This window comes from Phlebotomus argentipes, unplaced genomic scaffold, assembly GCF_947086385.1.
Source record: "Phlebotomus argentipes unplaced genomic scaffold, Phlebotomus argentipes genome assembly contig_15, whole genome shotgun sequence".
Lineage (NCBI taxonomy): Eukaryota > Metazoa > Arthropoda > Insecta > Diptera > Psychodidae > Phlebotomus > Phlebotomus argentipes.
Window position 1 is genome coordinate 2,761,232 of NW_026776181.1, and position 16,138 is coordinate 2,777,369.

The 16,138-nt window shown below is 44.4% G+C and overlaps 5 protein-coding genes across 5 annotated transcripts; 1 reads left to right on the forward strand and 4 right to left on the reverse strand.

Annotated features, from left to right (window-relative positions):
- Positions 1-36: 36 nt before the first annotated feature.
- LOC132262818 (cytosolic 10-formyltetrahydrofolate dehydrogenase) lies at positions 37-3,685 on the reverse strand. Its single transcript, XM_059762249.1, has 5 exons — positions 3,531-3,685; positions 1,951-2,970; positions 433-1,898; positions 231-372; positions 37-168 (listed from the first exon to the last, which is right to left on the reverse strand). The coding sequence occupies exons 1-5, from the start codon at positions 3,552-3,554 to the stop codon at positions 55-57; spliced, it is 2,766 nt and encodes a 921-aa protein (XP_059618232.1). The 5' UTR covers positions 3,555-3,685; the 3' UTR covers positions 37-54.
- Positions 3,686-4,558: 873 nt separating this feature from the next.
- Positions 4,559-6,638, reverse strand: LOC132262035 (carotenoid isomerooxygenase). The gene is made up of 3 exons (XM_059761153.1): positions 6,553-6,638; positions 5,104-6,495; positions 4,559-5,045 (listed from the first exon to the last, which is right to left on the reverse strand). The coding sequence occupies exons 1-3, from the start codon at positions 6,580-6,582 to the stop codon at positions 4,773-4,775; spliced, it is 1,695 nt and encodes a 564-aa protein (XP_059617136.1). The 5' UTR covers positions 6,583-6,638; the 3' UTR covers positions 4,559-4,772.
- An 880-nt stretch (positions 6,639-7,518) lies between these two features.
- On the reverse strand, positions 7,519-8,986 carry LOC132263006 (zinc carboxypeptidase-like). The gene has a single exon (XM_059762541.1). The coding sequence runs from the start codon at positions 8,962-8,964 to the stop codon at positions 7,699-7,701; it is 1,266 nt and encodes a 421-aa protein (XP_059618524.1). The 5' UTR covers positions 8,965-8,986; the 3' UTR covers positions 7,519-7,698.
- A 212-nt stretch (positions 8,987-9,198) lies between these two features.
- Positions 9,199-11,830, reverse strand: LOC132263535 (zinc carboxypeptidase A 1-like). The gene is made up of 3 exons (XM_059763333.1): positions 11,631-11,830; positions 10,844-11,579; positions 9,199-10,102 (listed from the first exon to the last, which is right to left on the reverse strand). Exons 1-3 carry the CDS (start codon positions 11,758-11,760, stop codon positions 9,199-9,201), a joined length of 1,770 nt encoding a protein of 589 aa, XP_059619316.1. The 5' UTR covers positions 11,761-11,830.
- Positions 11,831-12,417: 587 nt separating this feature from the next.
- LOC132263541 (sodium channel protein Nach-like) lies at positions 12,418-14,637 on the forward strand. Its single transcript, XM_059763346.1, has 5 exons — positions 12,418-12,603; positions 12,669-13,299; positions 13,363-13,607; positions 13,668-13,802; positions 14,218-14,637. Exons 1-5 carry the CDS (start codon positions 12,418-12,420, stop codon positions 14,635-14,637), a joined length of 1,617 nt encoding a protein of 538 aa, XP_059619329.1.
- Positions 14,638-16,138: the final 1,501 nt, after the last annotated feature.

Sequence of the window (16,138 nt, forward strand, 5' to 3'; positions counted from 1 at the left end):
TGTGTTTTCTGCATTTCTAAATGGAATAAATGTTTTTTTTCTCGCCGTTGATCACTAGAATTCAATGGTGACACACTTGGTCTTGAGGTACTCATTCAGCGCTTCTTTGCCGAGATCCTTGCCAAAACCGCTCTGCTTGAAGCCTCCGAAAGGCGCGGCGACGTCAGTCTGTGCAAAAAGAGGCAAATTGTTATAGAGATCCGTGAGGAATCTTGAGATGATTAATATACCTTGTTGTAAGTGTTGACAAAGACAGTTCCAGCTTCTATTTGCTCGGCAAAAAGCAGCGCCTTGCTAATGTCTTTGGTGAAGATTCCACTCGCCAGGCCGTATTCTGTGTTGTTCGCCCTTTGCACAACTGCCTCGAGATTGCTAAAAAGAAGGAACAAAGTGAGAGCATTCTTTTTGCAAAATTTAAGTCCGCTTTTCTACCTTCCAGAGAACTTAGAGACGACCATGACTGGACCAAAGCTCTCCTCCTGCGCGATGTACATGTGATCCTCCACGTTCGTGAACACTGTTGGCTGGAAGAAGAATCCCTTCATGCCAGGCACTCTCTTTCCGCCGGCCACCAGCTTGGCGCCCTCCTTCACACCAATCTCGCAATACTCCACCAACTTCTCCATGTGCGCCCTGTGATTCTGTGGACCGTGAGCCGTGGATCTGTTCAGTGGATCGCCAATGGTCATTGTCTTGAGATCCTTCAGGACTCTCCTGATGAACTCATCGTGAATTTTGTCCTCAACAAAGATCCTCCCGGCAGCAATGCAGTTCTCGCCCTTGTTGAAGAACACCGCCGACATTCCCAGACGCACGGCCTTGTCTAGATCACAATCGCTGAAGATCACGAGTGGACTCTTGCCGCCGAGTTCTAGTGAACACTTCTTCAGATTGGACTCCGCACATGACGCCATGATCTTCTTGCCGATTGGCGTGGATCCGGTAAAGCCGAGCTTCCGCACGAGCGGATGATCAGCGATCGCCTGACCTGTAATCGATCCCGTTCCAGCTGTGACGTTGATCACTCCAGGCGGGAAGCCAGCCTTGACAGACAATTCGGCGAACTTAAGGGCTGTCAAAGGACACACTTGCGCAGGCTTGATGACCACTGTGTTTCCAGCCGCTATGCAAGCTGCCATCTTCCAGGATAGCATCATCAGAGGATAGTTCCACGGAGTGACGAGGCCACAAACGCCGATCGGTTCTCTCTTGGTGAATGTCAGCACATTGTTGGGTCTGGCCGGATTTACTGGGATCGTCGAGCCTTCGATCTTGTCCGTCCAGCCAGCAAAATACCTCCAAACATCAATGGACATTCCGACGTGAGTCTTCAGCGCCAGAGTGTAAACTGCTCCCGAGTCAACGGACTCAATCGTCGCCAGTTCTTCCTTGTGCTGCTCCATCAGATCGGCCAGCTTGAACATCAGCTGTCCACGCTGCCGCGCAGACACTTGAGACCACGGACCCTTGAAGGCCTCATAAGCACCCTTCACTGCTGTGTCAACGTCACTCTTACCAGCCAACGCAACCTTGCAGAGCACTTCTTCGGTTGTTGGATTGACAATGTCCAGCGTGCGACCATCCGCAGCATCGACGAACTTGCCGTTGATAAAGAGTTGGGTGGGCACGGGAATTTCCCTCTTATTCGCCTTGATAGTGAATCCCTCGAAATCGACTGTGATCTCTCCTGAAGATCCTCCCTGGCGAGACACCAGAACCACTTGAGTGAAGAACTCCTGGAAAGTCGGTGCCATGAAGAGAGTCTCGTTCTCAAGCTCAACATCGAATGCATCCTTGACTTCCTCCACCAGACGTACAACATCCATCGATCCAGCGCCGCAAGCGAAGAAGTCTGTGTCATCAGATATGTCGGTTTTGAGAATTGACTCCCAAATGCCCTGAAAGAAGACAGATTTAGCGTTGATTTCAAGCTTTTCTCTCGCATTTTACCTTCAAGCTCGTCTCCATGGCTTTCTCAGCTTCCGTCAGTTCCAGAGTAACTTGGCCAGAAGACTGATCGAACCATTTTGAGGAGGAAATCATCTTGCTTCCCTTCTTAACTCGCTGAACATTTACAATCTTTCCGTCAGTTCCTGTTATCAAGAGTCCTTTTTCAGTCACAACAGCTGGCTTAAGCAGTCCCTTGAGCTTTAGAGGCTTTCCCTCTGGAACTGGGCCATCGAACAACTGCGCTCCGAAAAGCCTGATCATGACTTCCTCCTCATTTTCGTCATATGCATAAGCGATGGCTCCTGGAACGGAATCTAGGCCTCTGATGAAATTGAAGACGCCCTTCGCAGACTGATTGAGATTTATGATCTGGTTTTCCTCCTTGAACATCGGCGGATCGTAAGTCGCGCCGTCTTCAGTCTGCTTGATTTTGGGCGCTGTTCCTGCAGCCACCAGTTGCACAGCCTCTCCCATGGAGCTGACGCCCTCTGGATAGAGGAACCTCTTGTAAATAGTGTCCAGAGTGTCGCTGTCCTCCACTTCCACCTCTTTCTGCAGCAGGATCGGGCCAGTGTCCAGTCCGTCGTCGGCCCAGAAGATCGAGAAGCCTCCGATGGCATCGCCCTCGATCAGGGTCCAAGAAATGGCGCTGGCGCCGCGATGTCGTGGCAAAATCGACGGATGATAGCAAATGCTGCCCAGCGCAGCGCCATCGATCACCTCCATGGGAATGAATTGCGAGCAGAAGGGAAGAACGTTGAGATTGGCGCCAACGGATTTGTACTTCTCCAGCACTTCGGGAATTGCGACGCCCTTCTTGCGCCACACGGGAAACTTGAAGACGGGAATCTCATGATTCTTGGCCGTGACGGCAAGAATGTCCTCTCGCGATCCTTTGTCAGGAATTGTGAACACACCAACGATCTCATGACCATCGCTGAGAAGCAGCTCTAGAACATCAGCGGCGAAGTTGCTCTGCCCAATCAGAGCGATCTTCAGCTTCTTCGGCCCGGAAGATGTCTAAGAAAAGTGCGAGGAAACTTTATGAAGTCCATTCTTGAAAATCAAGTTGCCAGATTTATTCGAGTCATGCAAAAAATTGTTTACTTTCAGATTAGAACTTGTTTGCAACACTTTTTTTTATCTTATTAACATATCGTATTTCTTGGGATATTTATTAAGATTGCTACAAATCCAAGTGGCTTGATTAGTGACTTGCCATTTTTTTCCTATTAATCACACCAATTAAATGTTCACCTTTCCGTCTGTAAAGTCAACGCAGAATCTAATTTTACCCCCAAAGGCTTTGTTCAGAAAACAACATTATGGTTTCAGAGATGAAACGATAAGCATAAATATTCAGCCATGCTCTAAGAGTTATCATTCACAAATGTTGCATAACATTCTTTTTATGAATTAAGTCGTTATTATATATTAAATTTCTCTGATAAGAATGTAATTAACAAGCAACGACTTTTTATCAATTTCTCGTCTTGCATAATTTTTCACAGCATTTTTGCATGATTAGAAGAGAGCTTAGTAACACAAATTTCACTTCAAATCACTGCAAGAAAACTCACAAATTTATTCAGCAAGTAATCCATTTCTTTGGCTCTTCACTGGACTTTTTCACTGGATTTCCACTTCACTCTTTGTCAACCACGACCGATCGCGCCACAAGCCAATTTCAACTGATCGCCCGAGAGCTTTGGCGTCTCCATTTATATACGCGATGCTCCTTATCATCGTGTGATATGATGATCATGCTGGGAAACAGAGACACTTTCGAAGTGATGCTGGAGGCAAAAAGAGGCAAAAGTGGCGCGAGCAAATATTTTTTATTCACTTTTGACGCTATTAAAGAAGCGCAAAAAGAGCTCTCTCTTATCTCTCATTGAGTTCTGAGCAAAGCGCGGAAAAAAATGCTAAATGTCTTGTGGGAAATTTCCTTACAATGCACTCACATGAAATCCAATTAATTCCCCCAATCAATTGTCAACTCAAATGCAGATAGAGAACAGAAATCCAGATTGAACCGGAGTGCAGAGAGATAATTTATTAATATAAACGTGTGGATGTTGTGCTTTAATGATGCATCAATTATACAGAAAAGCCAGATTGAAGCGGTTCACCGGGAAATTAGCATAAGAGACGTTCCAAATGGCTGAAATACTGTTAATTCATAGACGAGTTTCGAAAGTGTGCGGCGTTTAATGCCCCTGAAGGGCCGAAGCCGCGAATATTTTCACTTTTTCCATCATATTTCTCAACGTTTGTCACAGAAGTTTCGGGTCAAATCTCGTCAGTCACGAAAGAAATGTCCGATCAGACTTTAGAAATTGCGATAAGACAAGGTCGAAAGGGTCAGCGCAGTTCGATCAGAGTTTAACCTCAGCTGGTTATAGTCAGTTCTCATGGTTTGTTCTCAGAGTGAAAGACACAGTGAAGTAATTGAATTAAGAATAGAATCGGAATTTAATTCACCTCAATCAATACGCTGTGTGAACTTCTCGTCTCAATTTATCTGATGCACGACAAATATTATGTCAAAATTCATAGAAACCACAAAAACCAATTTCTTGATAACCCACTGGTCAAATCTCAAGAGACACGCTTTTTCCTGATGAGCTTTCGCGAGCCAAAAATCGTCGCCGTAACCTTGCTTAGAGTACACAGATTTTTTCTTATCTAATCAGCACAGAAAACATTTTATTTTTCTCACGCGTAGCACCTAAAATTAACACCAATAGCAAGCATTTCTAAGCTCTACAAAAATGCAGAAACTCAATTAGTGTGTCAAGAAAGTAATTAAGGAATGACAATCATTTCTGCGGTGTAAACCAGCCGTGAAGACACTTGGGAACCGGACTAGGAGTGAAGAACTCAGAGCGTCCCAATTCCTCTAGTGTTTTGGCGCACAAAACAATTAAACCCACGTGATTTTCATCACCCTTTCCCCAAACTAGACTGGCAATCACGACGCCATCGTCCTCGCTTTTGGCGTCTGGGGATTCCAAGAAGATCGGTTCACTCGGATAGCAATTGTCCTCACACCAAGTGATCCGTGTCTTGCTCATCACATCCACTTTAATGATCTGCCAAGGAATAAAATGCCATTACAATATTCTACTAATGGTTGTGTTATTTAATTACCGTTCCTGGATTGTCAGCATCAACATCGGAACTGATGGCATAGAAATATCTGTACTCTTTTCCACCGTACTTCTCATAGTTGATCCTCGGCGTTTCGCACCCTAAATCACAAAGGAGCTCAGGAAGGCAATAAATCTTCTGGTTTTCCGCGAGGAAGGCTTTTGCTGCAGTATTTGGAAGAGTAACAAGATTGTATTTGTCAAACTTCAGTTCATTTCTATCATTCTTTCTAAATGCCTTCGTCATAAAACTCTGACAAGGACTTTTCACTGGATTCAGCGGCAATATAAACCTCAGTGGTCGTCCTCTGAACATCTTCGCATAGTCTGGATTTGACTGCATCTGCTGAAGACTATCAATGTACATGCAATTGAGCATGCTTGGGTCATTGTAGCAACAAATATCCAAGATCAAATGATCCTCCTTCTCAAATGTGTTGATAACGTGAAGGAAGAAGAAAGGATCGCTGTGGAAAGTGAACTTGAGAGAGCCTGTTTTCCTATCCAACAGATAAATGTGCGTGTTGTGCTCTTGAAACCACTTGAAAGACGCCATCATCGGTTCGTTCTTCACATGAGCCACTAACATGCTTCTCACAGACACACTCAGCGGCTGCTCCACGAGGACGAAGTAGTTCTCAGACATCCCGAAAGTGTGCATGTATCCTGGATGGAATTTCCATCTCGTCGCCTGAGTGGCAGCCACTTTGGCGCTTTCCCACTGTCTTCTGCCCGGTGAAAACTCCAGAATTGTGTACTTTGGGCCAGTTCCTGACACAGTCATGCCCAGGTTGAAAATCCTTCCGTCCGACATGACATGAGGATGTGATGAGTGATGAACAATCCCAAATCTATCGAACATATTAACTCTTTCCAGTGTCGCCAGACTTTCTGCGTCGAATCTGAACATTACAGGCGTTTCGGTGAAGGCAAACAAGTCATCACCGAACGGATAAACAGTTATCATAGCATTATCCGATCCAACTTCTCCAGGATGGAAAATCGAAGCCACACGCGTGAAAATCGATTGACAAGGATCAGGAACTGCTTTAGTGCCAAATTCCGTCACAACTATCCTTTGAGCAGCTCGATTCCTGTTATAACTGTTCGTTTCGATGAAGCGACATTGATACGTAACGTCGCCATTACGAATGGCAAAGCGATGAAGCAAGGCTGAAGCGTCAAAGAGATGCTTGAATGAGGTTTGGCCAAACTTTAGATTTCCCGGACCGTTTCTCAGTAAACTCCCATTAATCCACTTGGGAATTGATCCTGTCGTTCGTCCCTGAATAGGTTCGATAACTTCCTTTTCACACGATCGCGTCCAAATGCTGGCATCACAATTCGGATAGAGTTCTTCTCCTGGCTTCACAGGACAACGTTCCTTCTTATCCTGCAAAACAGAACTCTTTAAAATATAGTCATTCACCCTTGAACTGATTCAGCCAACCTTTATATCACAAATGAGCTTCTTCAGCATATTGAAAGCTAACAAACTTCCGTGACACTGCTTGAAAGAAGTTTTCTACACGACTGATCTTCTGGAGAATAAACTTTAAATACCCTCTTCTTGAACTAGACAGAGATACAGAAATTGGCCACAATTGAATTAAGTCGATTATCTTTGAAAGCTGCCGAGAAGAGAGCTTAACATTGACAATCTTCTCTACGCTGTGAATAGATCAAGGTTGACGTTATTTGATTTAATTGGTTAAACATGCGGTTCATCATTCGATTGGTGATCATCGTGTAAGTCAAAACACCACAAGAAATGTGAAAGGAAAAGCGGCAATTTCTCTTAATTCCTCTGTGCGCACTAAGATGAATAACTTTTCCGCCTCACGTGAATTCATTATCTGAAACATGAATGAAACATGAGCTCACGCCTTGAATAAAATATCGCCCTCGAGTAGGCAAAAGTGTGGTGATGGTAAGAGAAAATTCAAGAAGCAAACACTTAATAACAACCACTGTCTTTCTACTCATTTATCATCATTTTTCGCCCCCACCGACTCGACGAGGGAATAAAAGGCGAGAAAACCCTTCGGAGGCGTACTCTTCGAGATGGACTCACGCCGGACCCGCTGGGGAAAGTATCTCGTGTGTCTGCGCGAGTATTGCAACCAGACACTCATTCACGGCTGTCGCTATTCTGTGGAGAGCGGCCGTTCCTGGTGGGAAAGATACCTCTGGACACTGATGCTGGTGGGAATAATGGCGGCCACCATTTGGCTGCTTGGCAGCTCTTACGTGAACTACTCAAAGGCCCCAACGACAACGAGCAGATCCGTGTATCGAGTGCCTATCAGCACGATTCCATTCCCAGCGGTGGCAATCTGCAGTGGCTCTCGAATCAGTCGAGAAGCGCTGGCGAATTACACAGATTTCATGTAAGTCAAGTGCAAATTCTGTATTTTCTACCACTTCGAATGGGCTTAAATTCATAGAATTTGACAGGATTTCTCTGAATCCTTCAATTCCATAATTATACATAGATTTCCAGAATGCTAAACCTGGGATAATTTCCAAGTGTTTGTCTAATTTTGCTCATGAATTATTTATTACTATTCGGTACAAAAGTTCTCAGCAATTCAGTTCATTCACGCTCAAAGTACTTCAGCTCTTCAGCCCTCTTCAGCAGAGCGACCAGAGAATCGAGAGTCTCCAGAGCTGTTGGTCTAATCTCCTTGGCCGGCAGCTCGAATCCGCCACCGAACAGGCTCTTGGGCCTGAGTTCGTAACAATAGGACAGAGCCACATCCATGACGCCCTTCGCCCAGTCAATGGAAGTTCCTGCGGCGGGATAGATGGTGGTGTAGGTGTCGCCGACAGTGTACTTGGTTCCGTATCTCTTGGCCAGAGCCTTGGCGGCCACATTGCCGACATCCTTGAGGTCATCGTAATTGTCGGCATGTTGTCCAGTGTGTCCGTAGGGGAACAGGAGGAGCTGGCTGAAGGAGTGGAAGGAGAGATAGAGGTGAACTTTGCCCTTCACGCTCTCCAAGAAGCTAACAAGCGCCTGAACTTCGGGCTCAGAAGCCGCTTCGGGTCCGGCATAAGTGTCTGCGCACGGTTGACTGCTGGCTCCGACCTCATTCCAGTGGAAGTCCCAGTTGCGATTGGCATCGACACCAACGCATGAGCCGAAGGGCTTTCTGGTCTTTCTCCAGAGACGAGCCTTCTCGTGAGTGTAGACATAACCATCGGGATTCACGCTGGGAAAGACGTACCAATCAAAGTCCTGAGCCAGCTTCTGCACATCAGCATCCTGACTGGTCAGCAGTTCGTTGACCAGGAAGAGAACAGTGGCTGGAGAAATCCACTCACGAGCGTGAATTCCGGCTTCGATGAAGACTCCAGGATTTCCGGCCTTGTGAGACAATTTCACGCCAAGCAATTCGCGATCTTCGTAGGACTTTCCAGCACTCACGACAGTCACGACGTCAGGGAACTCCTTCTCCAGCGAGCGCAGCCAATCGTGGACCTCGTTGAGGCTGTGATAATTATCCAGATCAAACTGCGAGCTTTTCTTGCTCTTGCTCATCTCAATGCGCTCAGAATTGATCTGGCGCTGCAGATTCTTCTCCACCAGCGTCGACTTCATGCCATGTCGCTCCAGAAGATCCGCAAAGTCTGCCAACTTGTGCGGCGCCACGACGATTTTCGCATGACTGGACAGTTTGGAGGGTTTCGCGAGGAAAATCACACTGTCACTGCTGCTCTCCAGTTCGTCCAGAATCTTGACATCCTCGGAGGAAGACGCAATTACGTCGTAGACGTGATAGTTGTCGTATCTCGCGACCTCCGCAAGAGCCAGTCCGAAGACACAACAAAGCGCTGCCAAGATTGATGTCGTCCTCATGATTACGCGATCAGCTAACAAACTGCTAGGAATTCTTACTTGTCTGTCTTTATATATCGATTTGAGCACTTTCAAGTATTTCTTATCACAAAGTCTGCTTACGATAAATGTCTCTAAAGTGCATACTTCAAATCTCAACGACTCCTTGTGTGAGAATGTTTGTTCTAGAATAACTCCCTAAGACTTATTCCAAAGTACGTCAAAAAGTGAAAAGCGTGCTCTCAGTAATTTTATTTAATTCAATATCTTCTTCATATAGCCGAGTTCTTCCGCACGATGAATCATTGCTTTGAGCGATTCCATAATTTCCTCGCCAACAGGAACAATTTGATCCTCAGGAAGTTCAAATGATGCTTCAAAAGGTCTCAATTCGTATACAAATGCCAGAGGAACTCCGAGAACATCTGAAACCCAATCAAGTGAACTTCCGCTAACTTGATAAATCACTTCGCTAATTGAACCAATTTTATAGTAAATTCCGGACTTCTTGATAATAGCTTCCTTTGCTGCATTCGCAATATCGCTAAACTGCTTATAATCCTTGTGATGCTCTTTCTTGTAAGCATATGGAAACATTAACAGTTGCGAGTAGCTGTGAAAAGACACGTACAAGTTCAACATCTTTCTGATGTACTTCAAGTAGTTGGCAAGAGCCTTAATTTCAGGCTCTGATTCGGCGTGTGGTCCTGGAAACACATCCGAACAGGGATCGTCCATGACTGCATCTCCTTTCCAATTGATGTCCCAGTTGCGATTGGGATCAGCTCCAAAGCAATTCTTGTAAGGCTGCCTGGTTTTTCTCCACATGCGATCAACGTCGTGAGAATACACGTAACCGTCTGGATTCACAACAGGAAAGACGTGCCACTCGTAGTTCAAGAGCATGTGTCTGATTTCCGGTGTGTCCAAATACGCCAGCGATCCCAAAATGTGCATCACCGTCGCAGGAGCAATCCATTCGCGAGCATGAATGCCGCCCTCGATGAAGATGATCGGTCTGTCTTTTCCCCGAGTCACTTTCACACCAAGAATCTCTCGTCCTTCGTAACTCTTCCCTGCGCCGATCATGGTAAACGCATCAGGATGCTTATTTACCAACATATGGAGAGCATCGTGGATCGTAGAGAGATTTTGATAACTATCAAAAGCATAATCGATTGCGTTATTTTCAAAAACACTTCTCTTTTTTCTCTGTCTCGTGCGAGAAATGCGCTCCAAGTCAATTTGCTTTTGCAAGTTCCCTTCCAGAGTCCAAGATTTCACCCCACTCGTCTGCAATATGTGTTTAAATTCCGCCAATTTATCCGGAGACACAATAACATGACTTTCATTTGATTCCTTCCGTGGTTGCGATAGGAAATTTACACCATCACCGATTCTTTTCAAATTTCGCATAACTCCAGAATCTGATTCGGCATTCAAAGACAAGCCATAAACTCGATGATTGTCATATCGAACAGTGTTCGCAAGATTCTGACCAATAATCCAAGATAGAGAAATCCAAAAGGTTGCGAAATTCATCCTTTTGCCTCACTTTGATTTCACAATTCAACTGAAAAGAATGTCATAAAAACGCTTTTATATTCACTAAAATCAGACACACGTAATGAAAAGTTTGTAATTCGCTGCGAATATAAAAAAGTTGTGATAAGAATAATTTACCACGTCCAGCACATTTCGCAGTGCAATTGCGAAACATGAGAGTTTAAATAGCATTGCAAAATCCACACATTGATCCACTAAACTTTGCTCTTCTTAACCATTCACTTACTCTCAAAATGTTCTTCGCTAGAGAATTCAAACTAACTCATTTTCAAGCCTGTATCAAAGAATTTATTTATCAAAGATTTATTTTCTCCACATCTGCACTGCATCTTACAACGTCATGTAGCCAAGAGATTCTGATGTCTGAATCATGGCAACAAATCCGTCCAGAGTTTCCTCTCCCGTTGGGATAATCTGGTCCGGAGGCAGCAAGAAGCCGTACTCAGATTCACTGTCAGGACGAAGCTCAAAGGCGAAAGTCAGAGGCACATTCAACACGCCGTTGACCCAACAAATTGAGGCTCCGGCGGCAGGATAGATCGTGTCGACAATGTTTCCGTAGATGTACTTGGTTCCATATCGCTGGGCGATCGCCTCGACAGTGGCGTTGGATATCGTGTCGTAGTCTTCAGTGTTGGACAAAGTCACGCTTTTCACTCCGAACGGATAGAGAAGAAGTTGACTATAAGAGTGAATGGAGACGTAGAGTTTCAGGCCAGAGATGGTTGAGATGAAGTCTGCCAGACTCTTGGTCTCTGACTCTGAGAAGGCCTTCTTTCCAGCATAAACTTCGGAGCAAGGATAGCTGCTAGTGCCAGCTTCCCTCCAGTGGAAGTCCCAGTTGCGATTGGGATCAGCTCCATAGCAGAGTCCGCAGGGTTTTCGCGTCTTTCGCCAGAGACGATTCACTTGCCACGTGTATTCATAGCCATCGGGATTGGTGATTGGGAAAATGTACCAGTCGTATGATTCGGCGATTCTCCTGACTTCTGGATCTTCACTAGTCAGAAGCTCGTTGGCGATGTAAGTGGCAGTTGCCGGGGAAATCCATTCACGAGCATGCATTCCAGCTAAAAGAACACAAAATTACCTTACTGTTAAGCATAAAGTTTCTATCTTACATTCAATGAAAATCGCTGGATGATCCGCTCCATAGGATATCTTGATGCCCATGACATCTCGCTCTTCGTAGCTCTGTCCCGACACAACGGTTGTCACAACTCCCGGATATTTGGCTTCAAGAACCTTCATCCATTTGTAGGTGGGCTTCAGTTTGTAGTAACGTTCCCAGCCGTACTCCTCCTTGTAGATTCTCTCGTGATTAATTCGAGCATCCTGATCGATCACATCCTGGAAGTTGTCCTCAATCAAGTTGTACTCGATGCTCTTGGCATTCAAGAGACTCTCGAAGTCCACACTCCTGTGCGGCGGCACTAGAATGTTCGTTTGCTGAGGAACTTTCTTCAGGATTGCCGACAACACTTCAATTGAGTAGTCATTTTTCTCCAGATCATCAGCAAATTCTACATCCTCCCACGAATTCAGGTGCAGTTTGTACACTTTGTAGTTATCAAAACGTGTCACTTCCGTGAGTTCAACTCGCCGGATGACAAATAAGAGAGAAATGATGAGAACTTTGAGGCACAACATTTTCTACTTGACTGGCAAAGTGAGAATGAATTCTCCTCAGATTTTCCGAGGCTTTTATGTTGGAAAATTCTCAACTTGTCGCCAGCATAACACTGGATTTTGATATCTCTCTAGTGTGAAAGCGAAGGTGAGGCATTACCATTGACTGTTTGATAATGGCCCATTTCACGTATCATAGGATTTGCTCGTGCTTTTCGAGCGGAAGGAAGCGCTAAATTAGGAAAAAATTATGATTCTTTTGCCCCCTCAAGCTTCTTCATGCAGAACTTCACGTCAGTCAAGGTGTCCAACAGCTACGAAGGGGTGTACAACCATCTTCTACACTTGGGCTCTTTCTACACCCTCAATATTGATCAGGACAATTTCTACCTCTTCGATCGACTTCACAGTTTCTTCATGGAATTGTACGGAAATCCGTATCCAATTCAAGAGATCATTGCCAATGTAAGACACCATTTAACACAGCTCTCCTCTCCTTCCTAATCCGTTATGAGTGTCTCAATCCTTAGCTTTCGACATCCTGTGACGATCTTCTGAAGGAATGCTTCTGGAATGGCAAGAGACAAAACTGTTCCACTCTCTTCAAAACCAACAAAACAGATTTCGGTCCTTGCTGCACATTCAACTACCAAAGGATTCCCAGCAAAGACATGTTTAAAATAGCCGAGCAAGGTTTTCCAATTCCTCCAGTTAAGCCACTCTTTGTCAGAGATTCCGAATTCAAAGACGGCCTCAGCGTAATCATCGAGCAAAATGCATCAGATCAAATCTACAACATCCAATCTTCAATGGCATCCAGAGTGCTCATCTTTCATCCTCAGGACTATCCAGACATGTCAACCAACGCTTACATAGAGCGTCAGGTTTATCTCTCTGGCGAGTTGTTCATTGAACTCTTTCCAGAATCCATCAAAGGCGATGAATCTATGCGTCACGTTTCTGGAAGAGTACGAGGATGCTTCTTTCGCGATGAGAATCAACTGATATTCAAGGACTTCTACACATTCAGCGAATGCCAGTTGGCATGCAAACTGATGGATATGATACATTTTTGCCGATGTTATTCCCATCAATACTCCAATATTTACAACGGATCTGAATGCCTCTTGAACGATATTTCGTGCCTGATCAAGTGGAAAAGTAATGCGAAATCTAGCGATTTTATGGAAAAAATGCAATATATTTTCTTCGCTTATTCGGCAGATAAATGGGACAATTATGAGCCTCTGTTGTTAGACGCGTCAAACATTGATTTCAAGTCAACTAGCACACAATGTCCCAATTGCATGCCGACTTGCAACTACATAAAGTACGGCGTGCGATCGCACTACGGAATGGTGAATTTCCCCTTTCCACCAGACTTCCTGAACGAAACTCGCGTGACAGAAGACAGTCACTTGAGTGTCATTCACGTTAATTTCGCTTTGCCCTACGCTGTGGAATATCATGTGAGTGACACTCAAGTTTAATGCCAAAATCTTCCTTTCTTTATCTTCTTTACATTTTAGCAAACAATCATCTCCACATGGTACGATCTTCTGGCCACTCTTGGCGGTTTGGCGGGCTTCACAATCGGAGCCAGTCTTCTGTCTGTGGTTGAACTTCTCTGGTACGCCAGTGGAAAGGCTGGAACACTTTGGACGGCAAAGAGTCCTGCAGAAATGACGAAAGGATTGCCAGAAATCTATCTAACTGACTTCAAAATTCGCCAAAAAAATTCACTCACAAAAATATAAGAGTCAGGAAATCAGATCGATAAATTCAAACGGCAATCATCACTTTTATCGGAAATTGGCAATTAAAATGCACAACAAGCAGCACTGTTCTTCACCCCTTGTTGTTTGCCCAATTTATGGGAGTTATTTAGTGTGTTTTTTTTTCGAAAGTGATTTGATCTGAAATGGTGTATTTTCCCAACTATTTTTCTCCTCATGGCCAGATAATGTAAATTGTTGAGAGAATTTTCCAATAAATTCATCGCCTCGGCCTTTTTATCGACCAGGGAGGAATAATAATTATGCGATAGTCCAATTTTCCCGGATTACGACTGTTCTGCAGAAGCACCTGCTCACCGAAACCACCGAACACAAATGGCTCATTGTCACGTCATCAAAGGCGAGTTTGTGGCCATCAATCGACGCCAAATTGGGGCGGATTCCCAGGAGTGTCCCAAAATGCTGTGTTTACGGCGATTGTCCTCAGAATATATTCTCATTGCGAGGGAAGAATCGATTTTTCATGGCGACAAACACACTCGTGGGACTTTTCATCGCCGGATCGCAAATTGCTCCCAATGCAAAACATGTCAATCGATTTAATTTAGCAGGATGTACCTCGAAAGCGCTCCGAGGGTTGAGGCGAACACCACCGGATGCAACAATGTTTCCGCCCTCAGATAACAACATTGCATCCGACGTATTTTCGCAATTTGCTACGGAATTGGCGGCAGAGCTCCAGGAGATTGTGCATTTGGGATGAGCACTTGTGCTTTAGAGTAGGAAGGGGCACCTTGGAGGGCACATCTTCAGCATTAAATGTAATGATAAAATCAGAAAGGAAGTAATAGTTATTACTGCAAGTCTTCAAATCTTGATTCCATCTCGAATAAATTATGAAGATTGCGCATTTGTTTTGTCTAAAATACGTAGCATTATTCGTTTATCAATCCACTTGAGATAACGTGTTAAAGCTTTGATCATTTGTCAGTCAATTTTCATTTACTGATTGACTTTCTATGATCGTCTGTTTTGTCTGTCTGTTTCTGTATAGAAAGGGATTATTATCAGGGAAATTTCATCATAGAAACATACAGTAAAATTATCAATTTTTTCCTTGTTCAACTCTTCAGCACAGTCATATGAAAATAAATCAAGTGATTTTATGCGGAAGGAAAAAATCTGCTTCCGACAAATTCTTCATATCGTCAAGAAATATTATTGGAAAAATTTCTTCTCTTCAGAGAACTTCTTTGAGCATCAATTTTGTGCAATTTTCTGCTTCATACTCTGATCCTTGCGATCTAATGTGCACAACACTTGAAGAGCTTGAAGATGAGTGTCGCCTGAAGGTATGTGAGTTTAAGCGATTGTTTTGCGAGCGCGAGAAACAAAAACAAAGACTGATATCAGGGCAATCGAGTGGCTATAATTAAATGCTGCGTTAGTGCTTTTCTGGAGGGGATCAGAAGATATTCCTGTGAAAGACCATTGACGCAAGAGATGGTCCTATCAACAATCTCGCTGGCATGATTTCTTTATGTCTTCTGCTTAGGGTCACAGTCAACGCACTGTGAGTGGCCTCTGATGAAATTGCGCACCAAAGTGGTCTCATTCGCTGATTCCAACTATCACACTTCCTCTCGAAAAAGCGCCACTCGTCTTCTGGGCAGAAATTACGGAAGATCAAAGTTTGATTGAGCGCCTTTTTTTGCCAGTCAAATTTTTTGAACTTAGCTCGCTTCGTGTTGAGACTATTTGGGGAAAAATGTTTACAAAATTCACCCGGGAAAAGTGCGATAACCGCGGACAAACCCACAGAGATATTGGTGACTGATTTAGAACTGACGTAGGCAAGTTTTCTGGTGCAATCATACTACTTTGTGTGTTGTCCATTTTTTTGGGGTCACAGCATTCGCGTCAGTTGCAAAGATCCAAGAGGCGATCAGATCCTAAGATCTGCAGCACAGAACAATCTTTCCAACTAGTTCAACAATTATTTACATTTTTTCATTACTCAGCGCCCCTGTTAGAGGGTAAAAACGTTTCGCATAATCAAAATGCACGGCAATATTGTCGATTATGCGGTGATTTCCGTAGTTGTTCGCCTCCCGGAGTCGTTGCTCTCCGGATGGAAGTCACCTTAGCGCTTCTGCTCCACTTTCTGCGCTCTGACGTCCATTGAGCGACAAGTGGCAGATAGATTTTCACTTGATATCAATTGCATTTCGCAAGCAATTGCCAAGCGAAGAAAGCCGCTTGCG

Coding starts and splice junctions, on each gene's coding strand:
- LOC132263535 (XM_059763333.1), bottom strand. CDS start 11,760: ATGAAGGTTCTTGAAGCCAAATATCCGGGAGTTGTGACAACCGTTGTG. Junction 11,580..11,630: donor TCCAGCGATTTTCATTGAAT/GTAAGATAGAAA, acceptor GTGTTCTTTTAG/CTGGAATGCATGCTCGTGAA. Junction 10,103..10,843: donor TCTCTTGGCTACATGACGTT/GTAAGATGCAGT, acceptor TGCTTTTGATAG/TTATCAAAATCTCTCTACGA.
- LOC132263541 (XM_059763346.1), top strand. CDS start 12,418: ATGCAGAACTTCACGTCAGTCAAGGTGTCCAACAGCTACGAAGGGGTG. Junction 12,604..12,668: donor TTCAAGAGATCATTGCCAAT/GTAAGACACCAT, acceptor CTCAATCCTTAG/CTTTCGACATCCTGTGACGA. Junction 13,608..13,667: donor CCTACGCTGTGGAATATCAT/GTGAGTGACACT, acceptor TTTACATTTTAG/CAAACAATCATCTCCACATG.
- LOC132262035 (XM_059761153.1), bottom strand. CDS start 6,582: ATGCTGAAGAAGCTCATTTGTGATATAAAG. Junction 6,496..6,552: donor AGCTCATTTGTGATATAAAG/GTTGGCTGAATC, acceptor TCTGTTTTGCAG/GATAAGAAGGAACGTTGTCC. Junction 5,046..5,103: donor ATGCTGACAATCCAGGAACG/GTAATTAAATAA, acceptor ATTCCTTGGCAG/ATCATTAAAGTGGATGTGAT.
- LOC132263006 (XM_059762541.1), bottom strand. CDS start 8,964: ATGAGGACGACATCAATCTTGGCAGCGCTTTGTTGTGTCTTCGGACTG.
- LOC132262818 (XM_059762249.1), bottom strand. CDS start 3,554: ATGGATTACTTGCTGAATAAATTT. Junction 373..432: donor GTCTCTAAGTTCTCTGGAAG/GTAGAAAAGCGG, acceptor CCTTCTTTTTAG/CAATCTCGAGGCAGTTGTGC. Junction 169..230: donor TTGTCAACACTTACAACAAG/GTATATTAATCA, acceptor CTTTTTGCACAG/ACTGACGTCGCCGCGCCTTT.